A 21,350-nucleotide genomic window follows, 5' to 3' on the forward strand; every position below is an offset into this window, starting at 1 on the left:
AATTAGCTATTTCCTACACTCCACGCTACCGGAGTTCCCTGCATACCATCACAATATATTCCAATCCTGTGGCGAATTTTATCCGTACCTCTGCATAAGCCCCACTGAGTTTTGACTTGGAAACTTATTTTTAGCTCCATTTTTTTTTGTTGAGAAGAAGTGATTCTCTTACATTTCTAACCTCCCCCTCACCCCTCCTTCTTCCCCCCTCCCCACCCCTAGCTCCCACCCTCACCCCTCCTCTCTCTCCCACTCCCCTGCCCCCCATCTCCATGATCCACTCCACACACACCCTCTTCACTACACCCTATAACCTTTGCATTTCCATGTAGTCCCTCAGTGTTTCTATGTCTACCAACACTACAGTTAGATTGTAAGCTCTGCGTGACAGGGTATCCCTTTTCCAGTGCCTGTTGTGTTCAATCATTGCTTTGCATTAGAATGACACAATGTAAACCATATGTTAAATATGAATTATATAACACTTTTAGATTGTAAGCTCCATGGATCAGGAACCTCCTCCCAACGGTCTTGGTCTTAACATAGATGTGTTCTTTTTGTCACACAATGTTGTCGTCCTCCCTCCCACATTGTACTGCGCTATGGAATAGGTTACGCCATACGAATAAATAATACTGATAAATGATGTATAATTCTATAAAATGATACTCATATTCCATTATTTCTATCTCTCCTATTTCCCCGTCCCTTTCTCTGTACTGCGCTGCACGCGCGGTTGGCGTTACATAAATCAGAATTTGATATCAATCTCTAATCCTGTCCGATGTCTTCGTCGCCCTATCTCTATGTTAAACAAGATAAAATGCCAGCTAAATAAACACGCAGAATGCGCGGGCGCAGAGATAGGAATCTGCTTGTATAATTTACAGCCGACAGCTTCATCTTCAACGCTCTATAAACAGAATTCTTTCCCCAAAATGATGAGAAATGAAATGTTTATGGAGAAATAATGCCAGACAGTCGGATGCAATCATAAGACTGCGCTGAAGCGGAGTATGCTGAGGTGTTTTGTGTATCTTCTGATGACAGCATCTTAAAGCTGCAGACCAAGAAATATCCTACGTGTGTAGCACACCTTCCAACGTCTCTGGAAGATGTTGCTGAGGCTACAGGTGTTTGTGGTGCGTGTATACCTGTGAGTGTCCAGGCGATGCTGAGGTTCCGCAATGGTGTGGGGAACAGGACAGGCTTTTGTGGGTCTTCACTGTTCACTCAGGGTGTCGGTGCCTCCAGCTCTAGCAGGCTCAAGGATTTCCAGAGACAGCCCCCCACTAGGTCAGATTCCATCCATACCCCTACCCAATAGACTGAGAGCTCAGGCAGGGGTATATAAAAAGGGATGATTTATTGGTAGCAGCCACTGCCAGCAGTACAGCGAATGCATGAGGATTGATCTGTGTCCCCAGACCGATGGATGATGCTTGGGCCTTAGTATAATATTGAGGCCTTGGATCAGCTTGATCTTGCTTTCAGTCAGCCCAGAAGGGACTGTCACCTTCACTCCCAGCCGGGAGAAGCAGCACACATCTCCTCTCCCTAGGAGGGGTGGAAGAGAACTCCCTATATAATTTAGCACTTCCTCTCTGATGCACCAGAAGGGGAGGACGCAGGTCTGTACCGTGATTGGCTACACACAGACCCTTGTGTCACCTTCACTCCTGCCACTCAGAGAGTCAGCATAAGGGGGGTCAAAGCCCCTAGAATAGCCTGCCACAGCCTGTAGCTACAAAGGACTTACGGGACAGGAGGCAGAGAGGCAGTCTGGACCAGCCATGGCTACATGTGTGTTTTTTTTAAATAAATCAGTTCTGTACTATGAGAAAATACTTGTAGCATTTTTTTAAATTCTTTTAAAAACAACTCTGAATTACATTTTTAATGTATTTTAATGCAACAAGCATTTTTTGTTTCTATATCAACCATTGGAGTTTTATTTTAAAATACAATATTTGGGGTTTCTGACTTGTCATGAAACAGTGGGAGCTTCAAAGGGGTTTGATTGAAGTTGGGTGCTACAAATACAAAGCAACAGTTTGTGGTCTGTTAACACCTTTTGCAGGCCCACTGGTAAAAACTGATATGATCTCGAGATAAGGACATATGTTCTGCGAGAGATCGGCCCTCTGACATAAACTAAAGGGTTTTCAAAGCATTCTCTGGAGGGGGTTTATGGAAGGCCAGGGGGCGTGGCTAAGAAAGTATTAAACCAAAGAGTGCCTTTATTAAAAATGAGAATATCCTGTGATGTCATCACCTCTGCATAATAAGATTTACAAATGTGTAATAGTGTCACCGAGGGGCACGTTCTGACATCACACACTGTATGTTTTAGAGGTAATAAGGGACAGATATTCATTGTCGCTCACATTTAGGATTAAGATGGTCATATTTAGTCTCATTGCGTTCGCCATGAGCCCCTGAATGATTGTAGCTCACGTATGTCTACGGTTTAGTTAAGGGATGTTAGGAGTGCGGTTAGATATTGAGGTTTGTTTAAACGTCATTTTGTAGGAGGCTTTATTCTCTGTCTAAATCCGTCAGTCTCACAGCTGATTTGTGACGGGGCTGGGTGGGTTCATGCGGTTTCCATGGGAAGAAATAATATTTAAGTCTGAGCAAAGATTATGAAAATTAGATTTCAGCACAGGTGCGTTTGGACCAAACACGTGAATCTCATGTTCCGGAACCAGTGACCTCTCTGAGGAAACCCTATAGCATAGGGTAATGTACTGTATAGGGTGTTCTGTTTATGTTCCTCCTTTTTTGAGAAACTGTTCTGCATTTATTGTAATTGTATGTTCTTATAATACTTTTTTCTGTAATTTAAGCACTATATTTGTATATACATTAAAACATTTAATAAGTAATGCTTTGGGCTTTGAATGAACTGTTGCACTCTCTGGAGTATTTACGTTTTCAGACACATTTTGCTACCACAGATTTTTGGTGTGTTAAAGTGCATAGTTTTTTCTATAATACACAGGGACTTGGGGCCCTGGCAAATATTAATTTGACATTTTATTTGCATTTCCTGGGTGGTGGCAGTGTATAGATATGATTGCAATTGAGTAAGGGTTAATATTAACTCATTGGAGGTACCTTTGCGGAGAAGAAAGGCGAGTTGGCTGGAGTAGCCGTGTGTATTAACCCTTGCATATCTAAGTCACGTGCCCACTTGTGTGCTGTTCGTGGTGGTATATGGGGACGGATTTAGGGGAGATGTTAACTCTTCTGAGGGACCTTTGTGAAGGTGAAGAGTGGGGCAGCCTGTGAGCTGCGTATTAATCCTTGATCCTCTAGAGGGGATATTGTCCATTTCAGGGACCTTTGCAGAGGTGAAAAGTGGGAGCGCTTGCGAGCGTCAGTATTAACCCTTGTCGCATATGCAGGTAACGTGGTCTCAGGTGGGCTGTACGTGACACACACATTAAAGGAGGAGGGGGGTGGGGGGGAAACGTCAGCTTGGACTGCTACTTTAGGGGGTCTCATTATGGTGATTGATGTCTTTTGTACCCAAATTATATTTGTAGAAGTAAGACTTGGGAGGGTGTGATTTCCTCTGGCTGCTCCCTTGTGTGATGTCATGGTGTGATGTCACTGTGTGATCAGCGAGCGCTAGCACAGCCAGCGTCACCCCTCCCCCCTTATCTTTATTGGCTCTCTGGTGTCACGGGATTGACACCCACTTCCCATTCAGAGGCCCCTAATAAATGACTGACCGCCGGTGTGGGATTGCAGCGTGGAAGAGGAATCAGCAGAACACAATAAACGGGAGTTTCCAACCCCAATACGCCCTGGCCAAGGTGGAGGTGTAAACACCCCAGAGGTCTGAACGAGGCGCACTATATAATATCACTATGTATTTCAGCATCGTAGCAAAAAACGCCCAGCGTTCTGGTGCGGCCGAAGGTATTTCATAGCGTCTAAATCTTCGCAAGTGACCTTGCCGTCAAGGTATGTCCCTAACCTTACCCTCTACCCTAACCCCTAACGTTAACCCCCTACCCTAACCCCTAAACCCCTAACCTTACCCCCTACCCCAACCGCTAAAACCCCTAACGTTAACCCCCTACCCTAACCGCTAAAACCCCTAACGTTAACCCCCTACCCTAACCCCTAAACCCCTAACGTTAACTCCCTACCCTAACCCCTAAACCCCTAACGTTAACCCCCTACCCCAACCGCTAAAACCCCTAACCTTACCCCATACCCCAACCGCTAAAACCCCTAACGTTAACCCCCTACCCTAACCCCCTAATGTTAACCCCCTACCCTAACTGCTAAAACCCCTAACGTTAACCCCCTACCCCAACCGCTAAAACCCCTAACATTAATCTCGCCACGGCATCCAGACAGTATATCTACAGATAAATGAACCTGGAGAGGTGATGTGTTTTGTCCTCGCGTGCATGAAGCTGAAACAGGCCGAGCCTTCATCTTATTCGGTGCCCGCACTAATGGGTTGGGCGTGAGTTGGGTTGGGCACTGAGCCTCGGACAATAACAATATTTTGTACTCCCACTGATAATAATGAAGTGTCATGTAACGTTCTTATACGTGTAGCTGAATGTGACAGCGAATAATACAATAAACCCAACGACCAATTCTTCCTCATTGCCAGCAGTGCTGACAAATGTACACCGTGAATAGTCGTAATCTTATTAACCCCTTCAGTACCGGAGGAACGCGCTAAAAATCGGATGTGTGAAGCAGACGCACACTGTCCTCTTTCTGGGCTCCATTAGGGAATTGGTTCAATACGCAGTGAAGCAGATTCCCAGCGCGGGAGAAGATTGCACCCCAGGTAAAACGATGGAGCGGAACACTTCTCCAGCACCGGGAAGCAGCTCCGCCGCATATTAACCCTTGCCGTGCCACTTCCGCGTCACGTGGCTGCTTTTCGGGAGAGATCAGGTGATCAGTTGTTTTGTATTTCTGCCTTCTGTACATTACTTTAAACTCTGACAGACCTCGTTGATATATATTATAAAATGACTAGAAATACAAGGGTGTCCATGTTAAAATGGACAAGAAGCAAAAAGCGTCACTTTACGAGTGCTCATTTGCATGTCATATCCCAGAATCCCTAGCTGCAGTGGAAGCGCTGTGTTCTAGGAGATAATGGGGAAGGGCAGGGCCGCAGAACTGTCTGAGATGTGAATGTGTGCACACAGGGGATTTTCACTTACTAAAAATACATCATGAATAAATAACATAGTATTTGTTATTTTTAAAGGACTACAATGCCCAGGAGGGTTTGCTGTTTGAACGCAGACCGGAATATTCCCTGGTGGCTCAGCTCAGCAGATTTGTAGTCTTTTTTTTGGCATTCTTTAAAACCGGTTTCAGGAAGGAATCCTAAAGCCAAGTGTGCAGGAAGTGGGAGAATTCAAAAGAAAGCTCATGTCTGAATCAGGTCACAGATTCCCACAGATTCCCACAGATTCCCACAGATTCCCACAGATTCCCACGGTGACGGTTTTACTCTTACTCACAAAGTCTGTTGTTTCAACGCTTTATATCAGAGCTCTTTGTAACGAGTTTTACAAAGGGGCTGAGAAGCTTTGGAAGCACAAGGCCCATGAGCTTATTGTCATTTAATTGGTGATGTATTAAACAATTTACAAGCATTTCAAAACATCTGTACCATATACATTTACATGTCCTTAAATTACAAGTGAGTTTTAATGTGGGAAAGTGCACTTAAATGCTTAAGCATCTGGTATGAATTTATTTAACTAGGGACATGGCAAGGTCCTTCGTGGGCCAGACTTGTCCAGCCCCTTTATCCGATGGGCAAAAGAGCCAGTTGCCCAGGCCCCACCTCTGTCCGGAGGCTCACCATCGGGTGGAGAGCCGGGACTGCTGTCCCTGGCCGAATGAGGCAAGGAAACTGGGGCCCCTAACATGTAGTGTTAGATCCGAAGAGGTGCTTGGCAGAGGGGGCCTGCTGGAGGGTGTCTGCAGAGGTGCCTGGCAGAGGGGGCCTGCTGGAGGGTGTCTGCAGAGGTGCCTGGCAGAGGGGGCCTGCTGGAGGGTGTCTGCAGAGGTGCCTGGCAGAGGGGGCCTGCTGGAGGGTGTCTACAGAGGTGCACTTCAGAGGCGACCTACTGGAGTGTGTCCAGAGAGGTGCCTGTTAGAGGGGGTCTGCTGGAGGGTGTCCACAGAGGTGCCTGGAAGAGAGGCCTGCTGGAGGGTGTCTGCAGAGGTGCCCTTCAGAGGCGGCCTGCTGGAGTGTGTCCAGAGAGGTGCCTGCCAGAGGGGGCCTGCTGGAAGGGAGGTCCCCTCTGACAGGCATTACCCATCCAATGAGGATGGATGAATCTGCCCAGCCCCCTAGTAACAGCCCTGCTCTCTCCCTGCTCAGGGAAATCCCCCCCACCCCATAAGCCGGTCAGGTCACTATGTCCAGAGAGGTAATACCAGACACACACATGTCCAGTATTTCCCCTAATTTTTTACTGGACAGCGTGCCCAAGTACAGGACAGTCCGGTTCAATACTGGACACCTGGCAGCCCTAGTTCTAGAGAGATTGATGTCATGTTTGTCCTATAAAACCAGAAAAGGGAAGCGTGTGAAGGAAGTGAGAGCTGCAGGTGTGCAAATAAAGCCACTGTGCATTTGGGTTTGTAAATGCAAAATAAGAATAAAGAAAGCGGTGCTGTTCTCGGCACTTTATTTGCACCATCACATCCCAGCCAGTTTTGGTGGGTACAGCTGAGTTATGAAGGAGGTTTAAATCCACCAGACAAGAATACAGGAATATGTGTCTGAAAACTATAAGTATTTCTCAGGATTAGCACTTTTTAAGTAGCAGAATATTTGATCACATTATGATTGGAATAAAAATTGCTTCCCAGAGGTATTTTGCTTGAAGCCTCTCTTTGTATGCGGGGAACATTTAATATTTCCGGTTTCTGTAATTAGGATGCTGGCGGGCTGTCTCTGGGAATTCGTCAAAAACAGGGGGAGCGGGGGGCTGCATCCAGGGAGAAATAGAAACGACGCCGGGCAGTACTGTATGTACAAGGTGATATCCACGCAGTGCGGCGCTCTCCAAACCTTACGCTCACAGTAAGAGAGGTGCGATCACGCGTATCCATAATCAGTGGCAATTCTGTGATGTCAGGACACCCACGCGCACTCACAGAGAGGAAAAGGTGTACATGATATGCATAGTTACACAGTGACATACAAATACACTTAATGGTAACAAATAACACTTTATTCGGGGCTCACATGAAATAAAAATCTGTAATTATGCCCAAAAGATTGTAAGTGATTCCCAGGGGGTAGGGTGCGTCGCGATCTCACCGCTCCTGTCGGGTCGGTCTCATCCGGCCGCGTCACGCCGGTTCCGTTCGCTTCCGTCGTCAGCCGAAGGAGTGGCTTCCCTCCGGGCCCCTCTCTCGCCGAGTCTCTGGTTGGCTGTAAGGCCTCGGTCCCGCTGCGCTCGTTGGCGCGGGACGGCAATGTCGCGAGTTCCCCACCAGCAGGGGAATCCTCGCGAGTCTGTCCCGGTCCCCACTGGCTGCACAGCTGATCACACGCTGTCGCGCGTCAGCCGCTGGAGACACCAGAGAATGGTGTTTTCTAGCTTCGACGCGTCACGTGGTGTGGCTGTGAGCCAATGGGGAGGGGAGGCTGCGGGAGGAGGAGAGGCTTCGGGGAGCGGGGAGGAGTGTGGAGTGAAAGCAGGTGAGTGCCTGTCTGTGTGTGTGTGTATGTGTGTGTCTGAGTGCCTGTGTGTGTGTGTATGTGTGTGCATGTGTGTGCCTGAGTGCCTATCTGTGTGTGTGCCTGAGTGCGTGCCTGCCTCTGTCTGTGTGTGTGTGTGTATGAGTGCGTGCGTGCCTGTCTGTGTGTGTATGAGTGCGTGCGTGCCTGTCTGTGTGTGTGTGTGTGTGTCTGCATGTGTGTGCGCGCGTGTGTGTATGAGTGCGTGAGTGCCTGCCTGTGTGTGTGTGTATGTGTGTATGTAGAGAGCCCGAGTCCGTGGAGGGAGGGGGGGGGGGGGGGAAGAGTAGCGGGTCCCTCCTGCAGCCCGTGGAGGGAGGGGGGAGGGAGAGTAGCGGGTCCCTCCGCTCAAGCCACGCCCCCCCTCCCTGTCAAACCTCCCACCTCCCGGTCAAACCTCCCACCTCCCGCCCACCTCCCGCTCCGGCTCCCGCTCCCTACAGACCGCAGATCGCGGTCTGTGTATCTCAGCGCACCGCCTGTCAGCAGCGCGGGTGCGCTGACTCTGGGAGCGGGGCCTTAGCCTAAGACTCGACTGGTTTCGCTGTAACACGCAGCTTCATCAGGAGCCTGCCTTTGGGGACAAGCCCCAAAAAAATACCTTTACATCAGACGTGGCCAACTCCAGTCCTCGAGGGCCACAAACAGGTCAGGATATCCCTGCTTCAGCACAGGACATGTAGCTCAGCCAGTGGCTCTGTTGTTGACTGGGCAACTCCAGTCCTTAACCCCTCTTCCCCCAGCAGCTCAAGTTTTCAGGATATCCAAGCTTCAGCGCGGGTGGCTCAATCAGTACATGCTTCAGCAAAGGTTGTTCAAACAGGCCCTGCTTCATCACAAGTGGTACAATCAGAGGCTCAGTCTTTGACTGAGCTTCTGATTGAACCACCTGTGCTGAAGCTGGGATGTCCTGAAAACCTGACCTGTTGGGGACTGGAGTTGAGTACCCCTGCTCTAAAGATGTATAAACCTGCTGAGATATAAATACTTAGCAACATGCAACCGAATCCCTGCAGTCCGAAGCTGTTCCCCCATCATCGAATTTCATAGAAAGTAGGTTATAAAACGTTGTCTCAGCTCCTAACGTGTCTGTAAAACCCTCCCTGCAGGTGATGTGTGCCAGTAAAGATGTGTGCCAGTAAAGATGTGTGCCAGTAAAGATGTGTGCCAGTAAAGATGTGTGCGCAGCCGCTGAGCTGCTTCCCTGCCTGGTATCTGGGTGTGGACAATGAATTCATTGTTTTATGAACATGTACCTGGAATGACAGCAAACACAAGACGCAGCATGATCTAAACACTGCGGTGTATTGTGTGATTACAGATAACGACGTCAGCATGGCAGTCTCCCGAGCGTCAGGGCGCTCTAACAATGCCCTGTCTGTGACGGCAGACAGGGCAAATATTTTGTAAGCGCACTTTTTAAACGCTGCACAAATGTACAAATGCACCGATGCATATAGCGACGTTATGTCGACCCTAGGGTCGGAGAGTCATAAAGCCGGTTACCGCGAGATCGTGTGCGATGTCCTGCATCTTGGCTTTGTAACTCCCGACATAAATATGTTCTTTAACTCTTTGTAGTGTTGGTGGAGGCAGTGAAAGGGTTAATGAAAATTGTAGTTTTTTTTTTTTAGCACCTAAAAAATATTATATATATATTTTTTCTCCCCTTGGATAAATAATTCCACGTTTTGTTTCCCAAACACGACTTCTTCAGGATTGCTGTTGACTATAAACTTCTAGGCCAATGTTGAGCGTCTTCTACACATGCCATATCTGACCCGAACGTGTCACAGAAAATGTGCGTGTGCGTGTGCGTGTGCGTCGCACCAACAGAAACATACTTTTGGTTAACGCCTTCACAGCCAGAACACAATGTTGACCCCTAACACTACTAAATACATCGCAGATAAACCTTGCCACTAAAATCCGTAACGTGTTTAGAATCTAAATCCGGTATTGTTGAATTTGGTGCTGGGATGGTTTAACCATTAAACCCCACACAGTGTTTACATAGTTACATAGTAGTTACATAGTTACATAGTAGATGAGGTTGAAAAAAGACACACATCCATCAAGTTCAACCTATGCTAAATTTAGACGACAGATACGTTATCCTATATCCGTACTTACAGTATATTGATCCAGAGGAACGCAAACAAAAACCCCGGTGACACATTATCCAATAATATCTCATAAGGGGGAAAATAAATTCCTTCCTGACTCTAATAATGACAATCGGATTAATCCCTGGATCAACATCCTTCCCATGTTTACTTATTTGGTATATCCCTGTATACCTTTCCTTTCTAAAAAGATGACCAACCTTTTTTTGAACAAATCTATCGTATCTGCCATCACAGTCTCCATGAGTAATTCCACATTGTAACTGCCCTTACTGTTTAAGAGGCGCTCTGTTACACTCTATAATACGGTTAATGTGTCATTATTTGTTTAACTGGTGGTACCCTAAAAAGGTTTCTAATATTACTGCACTCAGAGTATCAGCGAGTACCTTTTTAGTTTTCTTTGTAACTCCATGATCTGCACATCAGAGCTTTTCGTGTTCCCGACACGGCTGTATGATACTTCAACAATATTACAGTACTTAAACCTTTATTATCATTTATTTATAATGCACAGACCTATTCCGCAGCGCTAAAATCAGAAAACAATAACCATAAAATATCAACATACAGCATAATAGGGAAGCCCTTCTCCAAGGAGGTTATAATCTGGGTACAAGGGTCCGCAAACATTTCCCCGTGCGCACCCCTGCCTGCTCTCCTCGGCGCCTCGCATCCCCCCTGCTCGGCCCCGGGATCAAATGACACGCAGGGTCATGTGACGTCACGTGACCTCATGGCGTAATTTGACACCGGGTTGCCATGACGACGCATCGCGAGAAGGTAAGTGTGTTAGGGAGGGAGCAGTGCTGAGGCGCGCTGACGCTGAGGCTGAAGCTGTGCGATTCCATGCACATGCAGGCGAGCCAGCGGGCGCGATCGGGAGGCAGGGGGAGGTGGGTCAGTGACGTCGCTGGGCCAATTGCCCGCGATGCACTGACGTCAACATCACGGCGCCGTGACGTTGCTTCGCGCTGATTGGATGTTTTCAGCCGACAGCGCGCTGAAAAACAGCTTGGCTGTCGGCTGAAAAATCCAGCGCCTCAGCACGGCTGCGGACGCTCACGTGAGCCCACTCTAAAGACATCCTCATTGAGGATGCCGGGGCTCAGCGAGGAGCGTCCGCACGGCTCAGCACGGCTTGTCCTATCGACGCAGCCTCATAGTGGCCACGCGCAGTCCCCCGGCATTTAATTTAAATGCCTGGGATGAGAGCGCAGGACCTCTATAACTGCCGCGCCCCCCCCCAGAAAATCGTTAAATTAATAAGTGCCGAGTATCTTGTTGGGGCTTTAAAAATAAAGAAATATACATACTTTAGGATTGTCAAGTAACACCTTCCCCCCTCATATTGCTAGCAGACAAACCGCGACAGTTTGTATACAGAATACATTGGTAAATGGATTTAAGAAACATGGAGACTAAAGATGAATGGGCCTATGAAGCGAGACACTAACTGCCAGCCCGCGCATTGTGAAACTCCAACCACTGATCCTTTGTCCAGTCATTTTAATGGCTCGTCTGCAGAATAGAAGCGTGTTCTAATGTACGGGGTCGTTAAAATGCCTGTCGGATTAGCAAACGTATTCCTGGTCATAACAGATCTGTGTTCTAGTTGAAGGAACGTATGAATGATTCCTTGGAATGTCACCTGCCATAACAATTTAACAGACACAGCCAGTTCAAAGAATAGCAGGCCTAGCGATTAAAAAAACAAAAAGTGTGTATCAGTACCGTGTTAGCATAGCTTTAAAATGAATAGACGAAACCACCAATACGATGTCACAGAAAGGTATAGTCTATTCATTTTTTTTCTATATATTTTTTTGCAAACCGTCTTACCTACTTATGTTCATAACGCATCACTTAAATCCTCATATGTTTCTAACTTGGGTACATTGTTGATGTAAAATAAGATTTTACAAGGGCTCAAGCAGCTTCTAGCTTTAATCTACCAATACAGGATTCACAGCATCATTCTTTTTGGAGAAACACCTGCCTATTTAGTGATTTGTCACCAAGGGGTTCAAAGAGATCTAAAACAATGCATGAGGAAGCACAGGAGTTGCACACCAATGTGGAAGACCCCTCTCCCTCAAATCTGCATCTTAGAGCTATTGTTATCCCTCTAAGGAACATGAGAGAGTAATAATCGTTTTATACATTTCACGTGTGATGGTTGTTCCAATCCTCAGGCTTCATGTGCACTCAGAACTGTGGTGTTCTCAGAACTGTGGTGTTCTATCACCCAGTAAACACTGTGCCACCCTAACTCTCCTGTTTTATTAGGCTATTGCAATCTCTATGCCAGGAGACGACATTGGAGGTGCTGTCGGTGACTATACCAAATGTATTTCAAACTGGTAGGTGTGGATGAGTGAGGAACATACGCCCACACACTCGCCATCAGAGAACAAGGGGTGCCTGCAGAAAGGGGGGGGGAGGGAGAATACAATTGTGTTTACAACAGCAATATTACAGTAGATAACGATACCATACATCCCTTACCGTGCACCCCAAAACTGGAACAACCTACCGGAGACTGTCACAGCTGCCAGTCTAAGTTCTTTCAAAACTAAAGCTATCTCACATTTTAATCTGGTCTGTAACAGTTACAGATAATATATAATATTATAGGCGTATGTAACTGTGCATGCAATGTCTTGTATATAATGTATAACCATGCTCACTTAATGCAACTATGTATTTGTAACCTTGTATCTATTATCATAACTCTGTGCCCAGGACATACCTCTCAAGTAACTCAGTTTATTACTTCCTGGTAAAATATTTTATAAATAAATACCATGACCTCCGCTGAAACTATTGTATGGATAGGACTAGCAATAGTATATGACGGGTTAGTCCATGTTACCTGGAGATTGTAATGACCGTACCTGGGTGCCCAATCTCTGGGAGGGGGAACCTACTATTCAATCTGTCTGAACCAGACCCGCCTCTTTTTCTGACCCAAGGTTCCCAGGTCTGCACAAATGGCAAGATCCTGTAGTTCAGGAACGCGGTCAGCTTCCTCCATTAGTAAGGTACGCCATACACGGCTCCACCTCTAGCATGGTGTGTCCCTTCTCCAAGTTGCCACGATACAACATGTATCCAATTAACTTCCAGTATCCCCTCGGCATATCTACAGGGGTCTTACCGAGAAGGGCCAGCCGTGTGTTTGGTGTGGCCAGAGTAGTAATACATTTGTCGAACTTGTGCAAACTAGAAGGACAAAGGTACCAGTGGAACAGCACTTTCACTATTCTCCTTCATCAGGTTAGATGGAGGCGGCATCTCCTCCCACTCATCCTCTCCTATATTGCATGTATGCCAATTTAATGATCCCTACTGCTCGGGATAATTGACTGGTATCGCACAGACATCAGGTTCTTGCACTAGGGGGGGGGGGGGGGAGAACTGCTGCATATAGATTCAGAGTAGGTGCTTTTGAAGGAGTTGGCCCCCTGGCAATGGTGTTTTGCAAGGTTGCTCAGCTGGCAGCATCTGAAGGATTCGGGTGTTACATTTATCTTTGAAGTAGCTAAAATTGGCCTGATCCACCCATCCTGGAGAAGACCTCCAAACCTGGCCACAGTATGGTAGCATTTTAAAGATGGAACATTTTGTGGTTGGTTCAATAGCAGCAGTTGTGATGATGATGATGATTTATTGACACCAAGGGGCTTATTTTATATCCATAGGTAGGGTTTGTTTACTCCCCAAAATTCCCTCTTTAAGTCATAGGGGAATTTTGGCCAAAACGGCACGATCTTCAGAGATAGAATAAGCACGTAAAACAGTTGTTTGGCGCACAAAGCCTCTGAAAGACGAGAAGAATGCTGAAATAGTTTAACATTCGAATTTCTTGTGCGACTGTCATCTTACCCATTTGCGATCAAAGTTAGTTTTGCTGTTCTGAATACTTTTCGCACGTTTTCTGAAACAGCAACACAGTGTTTATGTAACAGAGAAACATGTAACTTACAGCCCAGAACATTATGTAAATAGGGATTTGAAGGGATGAAACAAGCCAAACGTTATGCTCTCTACGACAACACTCCGTGAAACAACCTAGCACATCATCTAAACCGTGGGTGGCCAACTCCAGTCCTCAAGGGCCACCAATTCAGGATATCCCTGCTTCAGCACAGGTGGCTCTGTCTTAGGCTGCGTACAGGGTTGCAGAAGCCGCACGGAGGCGCGCTGAGAGAAAGCGGGTGCTTTCCCTGGCCTTGGTTAGCGCACCGTCCGTGTGCGTGTTGGGGGGGGGGCGGGCCAGTGCCGTCACGGAGCTGGTTCGCCCTCATTTGGCAAACCGCTCACGTGACCGGCCCTGCGCTCCCTTGAATCTAAAAGACCCACGCTTCCGCACGCGTGCGCGAGCCCCTGCTAAAGCCGCTCTCATTGCGGCTGCAGGGGCTCACTGGTAAGCACCAGCGCGCCTAAGCGCTGACCATGCCCGAGGCCATAGACTGAGCCACCTGTGCTGAAACAGGGATATCCGGAACATCCAACCTGCTGGTGGCTCTTGAGGACTGGAGTTGATCACAGCGGTCTAAACTCAGGAATAGACGAGTGAACCTTTTACCCATAAATTGGTTACCAATATTTAAGGAAATACTTCAGTGCTGCTCGAATAGAAGCAAGCTGGTGAGGTGAAAAATAAATAAATAAATAAATACACAAAAAGCCTGAGTCCATAGAACAAACTTTTATTTACCTGAAACCATCACGTATATATGATGCTTATGTCAGCATTGAAATAAACAATTGAACTTATTTACAATTGTCTAAAAGGCCAAACATGCGGTTGCAGTAACTGTAATTTCTTTGAATAAAAGCATCATAATTGTATTGCACCAAAATCTGTTTGCCACTTTAGATTTTAATTTAATAAGTTACATTACAGTGCAAAAAATGACATTTGCACGCCAAAAGGAGAAAAATTATATAAATTCAACGTATGAAATGGTGAACTGGAGGTTTATACTTTAACACATTCAACATCTGTAGCGTTTTTTCCCCCCCAATGAGTTTATAAATAGATGAGCATTGTACATAGCGGTCTAGAAAGGCGATGATACAATACAGACATTTGGCTACTTACGCATGCGCCACAATGATATTGTACATGAACTAATGACATTCTACAAGGCGGGAAACATGGAAACTTGGCTATGCCACTTATTCATTCTTTAGCCATTTGTTACTGGGGGGGTGCCTGTTGCGTGATAAGCCGCAGGTCCATCCAGCAGCAAAAAGGTTACCGTTTTAAAAAAAAGGATACATTTTGTATTTTCTGTGTATCGAATAATCCAAACTCTAGTGGAAGCTAAAAAAAAAAAGGTCCAATTCATTCAACTGTTCCTTTTTTTTTTAATCAGCTTTTCCCTTTCTCCATACAGCACACTTTTTTGAAGCAATTACACATGCGGAGGGCTTTTTAATTATTTTCAGAACGTTCTCTAAACACACACATGCACTCAACAAAGCAACCTTACATTTCCTGCAAAATGGTTTAGGAAGGAGATTACTCCAGTTGTTCTGAAAAGGAAAGAAGAGACAGCGCATCAGATTATGGGAGACTGCAGGATGTTACAATCGTAGAAAGAGAACTTAGACAGACTGCTATTACTAAGCTTGGCACAAAGGCCTCTATACTCAGTATGCTGGGAAGCACTAAGCCCCATTGAAATGAACAGGGGGCCTAAATGGTTTTATAAATGCCATGGGAGTTTGTATTGTTTCTCAGAGAGCAGCAAATGGATTCATATTCAGTTTTAGATGAATGTATTTGGTCGCCATTATTCATGTCAAACTGAATAGTCGTATGGTAGAAAATGTACGGCTCTACCTTTCATGCGACCAAGAATGACTAGAACATATTTGCAGATGTATTGTTCAAGGACCTCAAAACTGTTTAGGCTTTGGCCGTTAATTTTGGAATTGCAAAAAAATAAATAATAAAAAATAAAAATAAACACACCACAACAAATCTTGGTCCTGAAGAGGCATTGAAACCCATGAATGACATTTTCCAGGACTAATAGTGACATAAATTCTGCATTACTTATTACCACCACACAGATCTTTGGGTGCATTGTGAATTTTAGAATGGCAAACCTTTCCATTAGTCGGTGTATTTGGGTGAAGTAGTGAGTTAAATTTTTTTTTTTAATGTAGTCTAGTAGAGGTGGTGTTATTGGTCAATAAGGCACACAAACATTGGGGTGAAACACTGGCGCTTATTGTATCATGGCCTGGCTAGTATGATAAACCAGAGCCATTATTCATTGGAAGTAATGTATGGGTTACACCAGGGAGGTCACAAAATGTTGTTGCATTTGGCTATTCTCCAGTAAAGCACAATAGCTCGTACAGAGCTGCCAACCTTGAGTGATGAACATTCTAAACAGGGGGTAGCCAACTTGTGGTACCACGTCTCTATATCACTCCCAACCTCATAGGATTGTGGTGGGAGGGGGGGAGAGATTTGGTGATTTGTCTACACAGCCTTAATTTTTTACATTTTTCCTCATTTGAGAGATTGTAAATATCTAATACAGCTATTGAAGTGATGGGATTTTAATTCATGCACCAAGTAAAAGAAATACACTTTTTTTTTTTTAATATGGTAACATTTTGCAAGTTATTCTATAGTATGTAAACAGGATGGACTGGCCAATGACGTGAGATTTTCCAATTATAGGTTAATGCTTTACTAGAAAGTGACGGGGCAGACATTACCTGCAGATAAGTGGTTGGGGTACACCCGACTAAACTTGGGACCCTATTCTGCATACACTGCACACTGAGCTTTGCTCGAGTGGATCGGGTGATGTAACAAGCCTGAATGAATGCGGGTAAGGGAAAGGCCTCCCGTGCCTGCAAAGCTCCTTACTAATGTAAAAGTGCACATTCATAGTCTCAGTTTAACAGGAAAAGGGTTAAGATATTTCCCTTGAACAATAACTAAATGAAAGCAGCGTAGGACCAAGAGTGAAGGCTGGGGAGAGATTTTAATGTTCTAAAAGGTTTCTATCAGAAAACTCAGTACTAAAACGTCCTACAGCACAGAATGTTAGAGGATTTTTTTTTTTAAATAGACAGGGGAACGGCCCATTCAATCCATTAGAAAATATTGCCAAGATCTTAATGCATTCTAGCAGTGTTCATATCTTTGTTACACTTCCATTGAGTGATGGGTCTTTTCAGGTCATCATGGGCAGTTGCTTACTTTTGTGTGGCTGATAACTCAGGTGGGGGGTGAGAAACAGGGCCACCTTCCTCCTCTCCCCCCCCCCCACCCCCCGTTTCTGGCATTCGCGGCCCTGTTGCATCATGTGAGCAATTATTTCTGGAGCGATCCTATGACACGGAGGTGCTGGAGTTCCGGTGGCACCAGACCACATGGCTCTGAAGGTTAGTTTTCCCGTAAGCCCCAGATCAGTATTTTTGTATGTGCACAATTATATATTATGCTCTTTACAGGTTTTGGAGCTTTTTTAAAAAAATAAATAAAAAAAAAAGGCATTAAAAATCGGATGGTTCATTGTAAACTGCCGCTAAACATTAGGGCATGTTCCTGTAAGTCCGTTATACTCGTTCTTTAAAGGTTTAGTCCTGTACAATGTAGTCGGTGTTAAATGCGCGAGACTTCATTAAGTAGATAATGAAGATACCATAGCGAAGAATACAAACTGACAAAGAACCCCACTTCTTGATTTGTACCAAAAAAAAAACCCCCACACTATTCCCTAATCCTGGGTGGTCCCATTTGTGCTTAGAACATACTGTTAGACATCTATCCAAGGCGCCTACTCCAAATTATATAGGGCAGTGGGTTTCAAACTGGTTATCCAAAGCATCCCAGAAGTCACTTCAGTCTCTTTCCTGCAGTATTTATATTCAATTTGTTTCTCATTTAGATCAGGGGTGAGCAACTCCCAGTCCAAGGGGCACAAACAGGTCGGGTTTTCAGGATCTCCGCTTCAGCACAGGGGTTGCAGTCAGACAGCCACCTGTGCTGAAGCAGGGATATCCTGAAAATCCAACCTGTTGGTGGCCCTTGACTGGAGTTGCCCATCCCTGGTTTAGATACATGTTGACTCAGCAGCAAGTTACTTGCTTTAAGGGGAACTTGCTTTAATGTCTGCAGGGGAACAAAATGGCCCCAAATCTCACTGGTTCAACCGGAATCCAGTTGCAGATTTCCAAAGCATAGCCATTTAAATCCCATAAGAAAAGAAACACTGGTTACTTCCCCGAGAAGCGTCTCCAATAGCTGGGGCCCTCAGTTACATAGTGCAGTTATGCTCTACAGCAGGGGTGCACAAACTAAGGGGTGTGACATTGCAAGGGGGGCACCACGCTTAGAGGGCCCCACACTCTTCCCCAAAACATTTCAATTGAATGCCAGGCAGAGCACGGGGTCTCTAATCGCCTCCTACCTGCTCTCCGGTTTCTCTTGACACACGGGGCCTTGACAATGTGGCATCACAGACGCGGGAGAGCAGAGGGGGCACGAGCAGCAGGGAGAGAAGGCGTGGGAGCAGGGAGAGCAGGCGAGGAGGGAGAGCGTGTGACTTAAGTTTGTGCATCCCTGCTCTACAGCGCTGGTACTCAACTCCAGTCCAAGAACCTACAACAGGTCAGGTATATATCCCTACTTCAGTAAAAAAAAATGATAGCCAACTGTGCCGACGCCTGGACATCCTTAAAACCTGACCTGTTGGGGGTCTTTAGGACCACTGCTGCCTTAAGGAAGTGATACTCTCTTCCAAATAAGTGGTCCGCCATGTAGAAAAGTTGGAGAACCCCTAGCTCAGGGAGACCCCAAGACATGCAGAAGAATATCTGCAGAGAAGCAATGATCATACGGGGGGGGGGGGAGGGGTAAGAGGTCATCCCTTTAGCTTCTCAATGGCCGGCTACAGGCTGGGCATTTTATTCCAGCAAGGACAACATACAGGCCTCGTGTTAGGGCTTCTGAATTGTCCACAAGGCAACCAGCAATTTGGCCATCTATTTATTCTACACTATAACCCCTTGCCGCTGTGGAGGCATGCAACGCGCCGATGTGTCACAGGCCACCAAGGAATGATGCAGAACTATTGTGAGTCACCGGGATTGGTAATGCTTTTACACAGAATGGAAGTTTAATGACAAACGCTGTGCAAGATAAAGGAAAACTTTAACTGTTTATTCTTTAGCAACAATACAGATGGCAATTTCCTGCATCACTACATGAACTGGCCAAGATGGAGTGTTTAAAAAGGCAATGAATACTCACTTTAGGTGATGAGTTGGAAGGCATTGGAGAAAAACACCACGGTTAGGACGGTTAATGACAAACAGTGGAGGCTGAGGAAATCAACCTGAAAACATGCACTAACAGTTATAGAACGATGAGTGTCACTTAAAAATAAAAAATAGTTCTATACAATATGTTCATTTGGTCATGTGCTATTTACAGATTTTACAAAAACGCACAGTTTGAGTCGAAGTTACATCCCTAACGCTGGTCAATACAGGTCAGTAAGCTCGCATTAGCAAAATAATAATAATAATTAAAAAAAAAACAATATAAAGATGAATGGTTGTGTGCGGAAGCATGTAAAATAAATCCAGCCTTTAAACTTTGCAGTGCAAGCTTTTGATCACACGCACACACATTACAAAATGTCTTGTATAGAAAAACCTTTGAAAGAAAATAAGGAACTTGGGTGATAATGCAGTTTGTAAGACAAGACATCAAGTTCTCTCCGTCCGTTTAAAAAGGTTTTATTTTCTTTTGACTAGGTTATGACGCGACCCCTGACTTGGGCAACACTGGCAAAAACAATGTCTTACAATAAAATACATTAGACATTTAAATAAATAACCTTAAAATCTATGAGGGGGGAGGGGGGGGGGGGGAAACAGATTATTTCAACCTGAAAAACAAACAAACCATTTTCTGCACAAGCGAGATTAGGCATACCTCTTACAGGGATTGGTGTAAACAGCAAATAAAAAGTGAAATGAGACTGGAAAAACAAAAATACTGACTGAGGTAGCAGTACTCTGCTCAGTGCAGAAAAACTGGCTTATGGCTAAAATAGACCGTTAGACAGCATAATGGCATCAAATCAAATGACCATGCAGAAAAAGACAGATCATGCTTTAGTTTCAGAAAATTAATCACACATTCCCTAAATCTGCTGCCAATTTTCTGCAGATAGTGTCCATTGGATCAACTGTATTTCCGTTCTGTTTCCTTTTTACAAGGATGAAGACTATGAAACAGAACACTGTACATGCTTTCTCATCTACAAAAAAATATTTGCATAAAATAGTGTTCGTTCTCTGTACATGTCAATGGATACCAAGTGTATAAAATAAAAATCGGAACCTCTGACCCGCGCCAGAGTCAAGAGGGGAGGGGGGAAAGCAAAAGCTCCAGGGCAGGGCGGGCAACTCCAGTCCTCGAGGACCACCAACAGGCCAGGCTTTCAAGATATCCCTACTTCAGCACAGGTGGCTCAGAGGCTTAATGTGACTGAGCCTCCTGTGCTGAAGCAGAGATCCTGAAAGCCTGACCTGTTGGTGGCCCTTGAAGACTGGAGTTGCCCAGCCCTGCCCTGGAGTATGAAAAACAAAAATTGCCCTCACCAGCACTATGTTCATGTGAAAATTCAGCAGAAAGACAGTTGCTTTAAACAATAAAATAAAAAATATAATAATAATTATGGTATTAACTGGTTAAGTCAAACATTTCCAATCTGTTAAACTGTCAGTCAAGACCAGAACATTTCAGTAAAGTTAGTGTCGATGCTGTAAAGCCAGACAACCAAGGGTAACGTGATAAACACAAACGGCCAGGAGATCCCTTCGGTGCATGCGGAAAACGAACACGGTTTGGCTGCAGGCTTTTCACACTCTTTACCAGGCTCCAGGTAGTTACGGGCAACAAACTTAAGCATCTCATCCAGAAGGATAACCGGCAGCGAGATTTTCAGCACCATCAGCCACTGTATCAAGTTCAACGGGGTGATCTGGAAAATGAGCTACAGAAAAAAAACAAACAAAAAAAAAAACAGGGAAGCCGTTACGTGAAGAAAATGCAGTCACAAATCACCTTGTTTCAGCTTTCCCCAGCAATGTAAACTTACCGGTAAGGGTTCCACGTAAAGAATAAGGAAGTGAAGAGACATGGACAAGCAGATAGAACCCAAAAGCCACACGTTCTCCCACGGGGGCATCCTCAGCAAGGACTGGTTTTCAGACAAGCTTGGAAGAAAAGACAAGTCAGAATGAAAGCTAAATCTCATGTATGAAGGAGATGTTCATAAGAGCAAGCAACAAGGTTTGCTTTTCATGTGGATATCATCTCCCCCTCGAGGCCCAAAGTCGGACCAGAAATTTGGGGGCAAGCCGCCAACAAATTGATTTATATTCAAGACCAGTGTATGCACATCCCG

General features: G+C 45.4%; 1 protein-coding gene across 3 annotated transcripts in view; it reads right to left on the bottom strand.

The window, feature by feature from the left end:
• Window positions 1-14,584: 14,584 nt before the first annotated feature.
• Window positions 14,585-21,350, bottom strand: part of ATP2A2 (ATPase sarcoplasmic/endoplasmic reticulum Ca2+ transporting 2) — a 32,524-nt gene continuing 25,758 nt past the window's right edge. Inside the window, exons 19-21 of one of the 3 annotated variants that reach the window (XR_012787710.1) lie at window positions 21,042-21,159; window positions 19,181-20,936; window positions 14,585-15,432 (exon numbers count right to left, since the gene is read on the bottom strand). Coding sequence is in view for 2 of the 3 variants with exons in the window: in XM_075568204.1 (XP_075424319.1) it covers window positions 20,667-20,936; window positions 21,042-21,159 (388 nt within the window). In the remaining variant the exon portion in view is untranslated. Of the gene's footprint in view, window positions 15,433-19,069; window positions 20,937-21,041; window positions 21,160-21,350 lie in introns of those variants that run through there. The other 2 variants (XM_075568205.1, XM_075568204.1) reach the window with 2 other exon arrangements.

The sequence above is a fragment of the Ascaphus truei genome, chromosome 13 (genome assembly GCF_040206685.1).
Source record: "Ascaphus truei isolate aAscTru1 chromosome 13, aAscTru1.hap1, whole genome shotgun sequence".
NCBI lineage: Eukaryota > Metazoa > Chordata > Amphibia > Anura > Ascaphidae > Ascaphus > Ascaphus truei.